The sequence below is a fragment of the Anoplopoma fimbria genome, chromosome 22, assembly GCF_027596085.1.
Source record: "Anoplopoma fimbria isolate UVic2021 breed Golden Eagle Sablefish chromosome 22, Afim_UVic_2022, whole genome shotgun sequence".
Lineage (NCBI taxonomy): Eukaryota > Metazoa > Chordata > Actinopteri > Perciformes > Anoplopomatidae > Anoplopoma > Anoplopoma fimbria.
In genome coordinates this window covers 4,820,089-4,828,661 of record NC_072470.1, presented here as the reverse complement: position 1 = coordinate 4,828,661, position 8,573 = coordinate 4,820,089, and the positions used below count along the sequence as shown (strand labels likewise).

At 38.0% G+C, this 8,573-nt stretch overlaps 1 protein-coding gene across 1 annotated transcript in view; it reads left to right on the top strand.

The window, feature by feature from the left end:
- Window positions 1-4,556: 4,556 nt before the first annotated feature.
- LOC129111756 (prospero homeobox protein 1-like) overlaps window positions 4,557-8,573 on the top strand; it is a 34,531-nt gene continuing 30,514 nt past the window's right edge. The window contains exons 1-2 of the mRNA XM_054623839.1: window positions 4,557-4,642; window positions 8,032-8,447. Of these exons, the coding sequence (XP_054479814.1) occupies window positions 8,097-8,447 (351 nt within the window). The 5' untranslated portion in view covers window positions 4,557-4,642; window positions 8,032-8,096. The remainder of the gene's footprint in view (window positions 4,643-8,031; window positions 8,448-8,573) is intronic.

Sequence of the window (8,573 nt, the reverse complement as noted above, 5' to 3'; positions counted from 1 at the left end):
AAGGCATTCTTTTGTGGCGTGCCAACCTTTTAGCGAAGGGAACTTTTCATGACATTGAGCCATTATGAGGAAGAATATGCTGTTTTTAGTAACATTACCTGAAGCCGCTAGATGATCCCTTAAGATGTAGCATCGCTAACAGCAGCTGGATGTTAGATCGGACAAAAAGTTTACTTTAGTCCAGTGAGAAAAAGTTTTATGTGGATCAACAAAGTTTGCTTTCCCCCCCCCAGACTTTCTCTAGATCTCAATGTTGTATATTGGTTCTTGTAACATGTGTTTTCAAATGATATATTTCGTATATATAACGCATAAGAGAAGTACATTTTGGTGTCACTCGTGGTGGTTTCCACTCACTCTTCTACCCTCAGCTTCACCCAGACTTTTTTTTCTGAGTTCAGTAGCTGATACTGATGCCACTGACATACAGAATAGAACCAAATTAATTAATTAATCGATTAATTGTCAACTAATAAATTGCCCTGCAACTTTTTTGCTCATCGGTTTAAGTCATTTCTTAAGAAAAAAGTCAAAATTCTCTGATTCCAGCTTCTTTAATGTGAATATTTTCTGGTGTCTTCACTCCTGATTTAAATTTTTCGCCATTTTCTGACAGTTTATAAACCAGAAAACTAAATGGTTCATGAAGAAAAACAATAACCCTTTGTGTCAGAACAGTCCTTCAGAGATGTAGAGCTGACGTTGTTGATGCGATGTACGTGTCTTCTTCAGTCTTTGGTTGAAACAGAAAAGTGGAACTGGAGTAAAACAGTTTAAGACTTAAACTGAACCTGTGGTAAATGACTCATGTCTCTTTATCTCTGTGCAATACTGGTCTCAGATGTCTGACCACATGGTGCATCTTTAAACTGCCTGGGAAAAGATGAGTTCACTTTGTTTTTAAGTTCTGTTCTTTATAAAGTGGTTGTGGGTGTTTTAAATATATGCGAGCATAGTACTGTAAATGTCACAAACACAGCCTGGAGTCACTGCAGTAACAGGATGTTAGTCATCCTCATTGAATCACACACTTCAATAAATATTGACACTGATTCCTTGAAAAATATCACATTGAATAATGTTTTACATTCAAAAGCTATTCCTCAGATGTTACTGTGGCATTCGGGGTGATACTGTGTTTTTTTCTCTGGATTGTAGTTTGACTCTTTGGTTAAATGCTCACTGTTGGTATTTAGGTTGTGCGGTCACTCTGGGATGTCGGTGTTCAGTAAACGGGACAGTTCGGGGTGACTGGCCATGACCGAAACACACACACACACACACACACACACACACACACACACACACACACACACACACACACATATCCACAACCCCACACACCATCCACCTCCTGTGTGTGTGTGTGTGTGTGTGTGTGTGTGTGTGTGTGTGTGTGTTACTTTCTCTCTCTCACACACACACACACACACACACACACACACACACACACACACTCTCTCCATCACATCACACACACACACATTAACACTAGGGGGGGGGGGTCATCGCCACATCAGGCATGTAAACACATGCAGGGAGGTCAGTGAGTTAAACATTAATAGCCTACATTTATTTTCTACTGTGATTGTGAAAACAGCTGCAGCAACAAATATTTCCAACACTGAAAGCACATAATTATAACACAAGATTGTCTCCACTTTCTTCAGAGGTCGTTTCTCATCCTGCATTGGTCATTATGGAGCTGTTTCTTTCTACTGTTTTATATTTAGCAACTGTCCTCCAACCCCTTTTACTTTTTTTGTTTCCTGTAAAATGACATTATGTTCCATTTCCTTACTGTCTCATTCCGACCATGTTCAGCAGCCAAACTGTTCAATAAGAAACAATGTCCCCTCCTCTTTACGTCCTCACAGTTACAAAACGAGGATTTTTTTTTTTTTTTTTTTTTTTTTACAAATACATATTTCTCCATAATACATATTGTTCCATCAGCTCAGGAGCAAAACGTATTGTTTTCTCTACAGGTGCGCATTTACTCCGCGCAGAAATATTCACATTCATTTCAAAGTTACCAAACTACAAAACTCAAATAGGTCACTTATTGAATTCATATTCGTTTACTGCACTTATCCTATTCATATTAGTTTGTAGTACTTATTATATTCGTATTAGTCTGTTGCAATTATTGTTTTCGTAGTAATTTGCTTCTGCACTGTACTTTTGCTCTGGTTTATGCTTTAAGATGCTTGTTTAAGAAAGGAGATGCACTTATGACTTCTGGTGACTAGTAGTTCTCTTGAATACCTATGTTGAATAAAAGCATCTGCTAAATGACTGTAATGTAATGTAATGTAATGTAATATGAGGAAGTCAATTTTCACAATAAATAATACAAAAAAAGACAAATGAAATCATCTCTTTTAACATATTTAACACTTAAGAGTGTAAAATTCTTATTATCACCACTTTATAAGTTACTATTAAATAAATACAGCTCTGCTAAATGACTGTAATGTAATGTAATGTAATGTAAGTCTTTTACAGCTCATTGTTTAAGTAGAAGTAAAAAAAAAAGGTTGTGTGTTGCATGGTTGTGCCAAATAATTGGCAAGGGATGGTTAGAAGAACCGGCCTGTTTAACACGGGACACACATCTGTCTCCTCGGGGGAAATATTCATTTTCATTCCTGGCTTTTAATATTGTATCTTTCTCACGTCACAGCTGACGAGCAGTTCAATAACTGTGTAACTTGGTGTAAATGCAGATTAATGAGTTGAGAGGAGAGATGTGGGTAAATGGAGCTGATGTTTCATGTTGAGTAATAATGGAGAAATTCATTTCTCGTTTTTTCAATGACCTCGTTTGAATCCGGAGGAACAAGATGCTTGAAGAAAAAAAATGGTTTCATCTCAATAACGTGAATTACGAACGCGATTTATTTATATATATGAAATATGTTTTTCATAAAGTGGCCCACGAGTTCATCTCTTATCTCATTTTTAAAAAAATCAAAACCCAAAAAATGTAGATATTAAATAGTTCCACTTTTCTTACACATTTCCTTGTTTTTTCTTTAGTTATCTTGAGAAGTAATCTGTCTCATAAACGGGTCAATAGAAATACATGTTTATTTTTATGAGACATAATCTGACACTTTCTGCCTTTTTTTTTGTTTTATTCTTATTAACTTCCCTTAAAAAAAAACCCAAATAAAATCGCTTCATGCATTTTTACTGTTTGTTTAATTGACATGTTAGTGATCTGTTACATTTATATATTTATATATATATTTATTTATATATATGAGTTATATATATATATCATTATACAACACACAACTCCAAGCCTCAACTATTTCATTTCATTTGCCTTAACTGTAATTAAAAGTATTTCATAGAAAATCTGAAAAAGAAAGCTGGTTATTCTTATGCAATAAATCAAAATTCAGTGCAGGATTCATGCAGGATCTAAAAGGCCTCTGCGTGTTAGGATGAAAACATTTCTATATATTTTGTTTTATTTGCTCCTCTCGGTGTCTTTTAGGAGGATTGGTGGGAATAAAAGGCAAAACCCTGACTCCCCATCAGCTGCAGGGTGTCCTGACCTCTGGTCTCTGCAGAAGATGGGAGTTTCCAGTCAGAAAGTATCAGGTTTCTTTTCTGCGTTTCGGCAACTTTCTCAGCTCGACCTGGAGCTCGGTTGTTTCCAATAAGACACACATGTTTCTATTTGGATATTAGGTTTACACAGTGTGTATGTGAGGAGAAAATAAAATAAACAGGGCAATTATAATCCTGTTTTTATTTTAAAACAACTTAATAACCAGAGAGCTGGGTGCTGCACAATGAAACCAATGGCTCTGCATATAACTGACCATTTAAAGTTATTTTTATTTAATGACACAAGTCTGGAAGTAAGTACACGTTGTAAATAAATGTATTTGTAAAAAACAAACCGGGCTTTGACCTCTCTTCTGTCATACAAATACAATAAAATGAAATAAAAGCTTGAACACAGAAGATGGAAACCGACGTGGATTTATTCTTTACATATTTCTGCAGCTAACATAACATTTCTTTCTACAATCAACACTTGAAATGAAGGTAGTACAAAATGTAAACCATACTTTGGTGTTTTCATTTTTTAACCTCTTTACTTAAGATTTCATTTTTACAAAAAGTCCCAAAACACTGGAAGATGTGTAGATAATAATGAACCTGACTCTCTCTTCTCTCCTCCCTGTTTTCTGGGGGTCTCCTTATAAATAAAAATCCTCCATCCCCTGGTTCCTCCTTCCTTATTGGTCAGGTGGAGTCGTTACCTCACTCCGGTGACGCAGCAGCATCTTCAGTATCCTTCATGCTCATCTCTTCTTGGGTCTTTTTTGGGAGTCTTGTCTTCTTGTCGGAGGGAGAAACAGTACTGAACACTTCCAGTCCCGGGAGGAGAGCGGCGCACAAGAGCAGACTCTCTCTCTCTCTCTCTCTCTCTGTGTCTCTCTCTCTCTCTCTCTCTCTGTGTCTCTCTCTCTCTCTCCCTCCCACTCTCTGCATACGTCTCCTCTTTGCAGTAGTAAATTAGGGCATTGATCTCAACGCGGAGAGCGGATCTGTCTCTTGTGTTCAAACCCTTTTCTTCGACGGAGCCCGACTTGGAGAAACGCAGGAGAGAGGAGAAGTAAGTGGAAACACCTTTTTCTTTATTCCCAGTATTGTGGGCTCATATCTTCTGTGTGTGTGTGGTTTGTCTGTGGAAACTTGACTCCCACTGTTGGTTTCCAGCATCGGGACTATTTTCTGGATCAGTTTATTGCCCATGTTTGATCTCAGGCTGCTTGTGGGTTTGTTTTCAGGCTGTAAACGACAAGGAACTGACTAAAACACCGAGTCTGTCATTGAAGTTTTACTTTAAAATGAAAAGTAGGTTTATGTGTAAACTTTGGTTGCCAGTTTGTGGTGTTTTTTGGGGGATTTACGCACCTGCCTCTGCGTTTTGGATTTTGTTTTTTGTTTTTTTATTATAGGCAGACAATTACAAAGTCAGACAATATGGAAATGTGTTTTAATTTCTTCTTCTAATACACTGATTCTCAATTTAAAGCGACATCATCTCGCTTTGAAAGTCAAGTTTCATTTGTATTGATCTGTAATTTATATATTCAGCCTCGTTTCTGATACAAATCTGGCTAAAACTTTAAGGAACACCTTGTGGTTATCTCTCTATTTGGCACAACTCGTCACTACTGTAATACAACTTTAGGAGACAAGAGCTCAGGGATGTGTTGATGTATGCGGACGACAGACATCTCTGTGCGTAAAAGCAGCAGCTGGAGGATTCAGTCAGACTCCGATCCACTTCACACTTCAGCTGTAATAAATAACCTCGTTATTTGGTTCCTCTTAGAACTGCAGAGGGAAGTAAAAGACGTGCAAATTATGACAAGCTCTTACAAAAAAGGTCTTATTTCTGTGTATCATTTTATCCTTATTGTCCATTTTAAGATATTTATAGAAGGCTTAAAGTCTTTGGTTAAAGTGAGTTTTCACAAAATCTAATGAATTCAGCCACTCGCTTGTATTCTCTCTATATGGAAATAAGACATTTACAGTTACTCTACTTCCCATTTCACTTCTCAATTGCAGAGTAAAGTTATTCCTGCTCTTCAAATGCAGATTAAAACTAAAAGGTCTGTTAAGATACAGAAACCACCCACACACACACACACACGCACTCTCACATCTCCTTTCAGTGCTCACCTTTAAACATGAACGCAACAGCTACTGAACTTCTTGTCTATTTAAACACTTTGCATTGCTGCTTGGTATTAAGAGAGTATTTATGAGTCATGTAATATGTTCACAGAGATGCTGGTGAATGCATTTAGTCTTTTACTAATGAAGACAGGAAACATTTGCTGTTTTTACAATGATGTACTCTCAATTTGACCTCGGACCCAAATTTCAATATAACCAAGTTTTCAAGCTCTTTGGACTCCCTAATCTAAACTGTTTGTCTCTCACTGTCTCTCTCTACCTCCCCTCTGGGTGTGTGCGTGCATGTGTGTGTGTGTGTGTGTGTGTGTGTGTGTCAGACCTCTGCCCAGAGGAACCAATCACGCAAACAGATAGTATGCATGTACTGCATGTGTGAGTGTATCTGGGTCACTGCCGGCCACTGTGCCGAGGAGCTGAGTGTTTTTTCTACTCCTCTCGTCTCCAACACTGACACACGGAGTCACATTTAAACGAACCCTTCTCCTCTGTTTGGGAAATAATTCATTTGTTAATGGCCCTACTGGAACAAAACACTGTCTGCTTTGTCGGCTTTTGAAAAACAATTACTTGTGTCCCTGATTCAGTCCGTATGTGTATTTGAGCATGTTCGCATTTTCTCTAAAATCTGAGTGGCGCTGCAGTTTTTAGGTCGACGCATTTTAACAGTGGGAATATAAACTGCTCAACTCTTACGAACACAGGCACAGCTCTGGCAAAACTGTTGTAGGAAGCAGCTTTGAAAATATTTCCCTAGACCTGACCCTGAAATCACTTGCAAAACAGATGCAAACATGTAACATGGAAAAACGCTGCCGGCTGCTGACTATGCATGTGTGTGAGAGCACAAGAGCAAGCAGGTATTCACTTCCAACATTCACCTCTTTTAAAATAGCCATGGTTTATTTTTAGTGACACTTTTTGGACGTTTTTTAATTTAGCTTTTGTTGATTTGATCTCTAAATTATTGAGGAAAGCAGTCGCGCAGTAAATTCAGCATTGGCTTGAGACTTTTCTTTAAAAAAATCAGGTTTAGGTAGTTAAGGTTAGGATATCCTGCACTTTCTGGAGTTTTTTTTGTCATTTATTTGTAATTATCTCAGTCAAATAAATCCAGTTATAGGTGATAGTTTATATGAAGCTCTCTTGTTTTAGGGGTTTCCAGAGCATCATAAGAGAAACCTAACCTTTACGCAGTGCTTTCCCGGCTACAATAGGTGTACCTCTCTACACTATTCGTATAATAGATACAATATATTTACTCATGACGGAAAAAGAAACCTAGCTTTGAATGTGCAGTATGTGGAGAACTTGGTAAAACCACAAGAGCAACAAGAATATACATTTTCTTGTTTAAACAAAATACCTAAATCTCAAAATTCACTGACATTAAAAATGTCTAGTACCTATTTCTTAAAAAGCATGTGAAAAAAGCAGAAAAATGAAATGAACACGCATACACACGCACAGACATACACTACGTTTCTTTTTCTCCAGAGTGGAGTAAAATACCTCAGACAATACGAGAGAGAGCCTGTCGATTCTTCACAGCTCCTCACAAGATGCAGAAATCAAGGTTACCTCTCAGGGGACAAGGAGGAAATGGGAAATGATTTTGGTTATTAAAGGCAGGTGTTACTTCTCTTTGGGAATATCTCCTTGAACTATTTTAAAAAGTGGTTCTTTCACACAGTGGTTCCCTTGGCTTCTAGTCTAGAAATGCGCTAGACTTGTCTAGAAATGTGTAATTTTAAGAATGCGGTGATGGATAAGAGTGGCGGCCCCTTTCGCTCCAGTCAGACATGTAGTTGTTGTTGTTGTTGTTGAGTTGCTTGACATTTTTGTGAAGGTCACAGGTGATGATTTTATATATGTTGATTAACAGCTACTGTGTTTGATAGTTCAAAAGGTAAAACATGGGAAAACGTATGTTATCTGTAGTCATCTAATGTCTTTTACATGTGGAGACTTTATTCTAAGGAATAATTCTGACATTAATAAATAACACAAAACACTTAAAAACATGAATTTTAATTCATCTTTAATGTTTTGCGCAAGGTAATCTCACAATTGTATATATGACTATATATTAAAAATATTTATTTTCTGGCTGACCAGCTACTTTCAAAATGAAGTCAACAAAAATAGCTACCAATTTCAATGATTGGGTTTCTCTCTGACAGATTTTGGCCAAATTATGAAGATGAAAACTCTCTTAATGCTACTTTCCAGTTAATATTAAAAGATTGAAATTGAGAATTTAAATTATAGTTGTGTTTATTTGTGTTTGACCAGGTGACTCTTCTCATCCTGCGTGTCTGTGAGGACCCCTGGTCATGTCCGTTTAGCTCCCCTGCGTGATGCCTGATCATGACAGCACCACCCTCCTAAGCAGACAGACAAAGCGCCGACGTGTCGACATCGGGGTGAAAAGGACTGTGGCCAGTGCGTTATTCAGCCGCGCCAGGGAGACCCTGTTTGAAAGCATGAACCAATCACACGGCCCCGATCAGGACGGCGACTGCTCGCTGGTAAGTCACGGACATGGCGGCACCAACGGTGACGGAGAAAAGTCAAATGTTTTGAGGAAGTTGCTGAAGAGGGCCAACTCGTACGAAGACGCCATGATGCCTTTCCCTGGTGCCACCATCATCTCTCAGCTACTGAAGAACAACATGGGGAAGAATGGAGGGAGCGACTCAGGCTTCCAGGTAAACACAAACATAAAGGTGGTGGTGAAATGTTAAGTCCATCAATCAATCAACAACCTTGCATCTGCAATTTATCTTTCCAACAACCAAACAAATAGTCCTCAATCCTCATTCAATGATGTATCA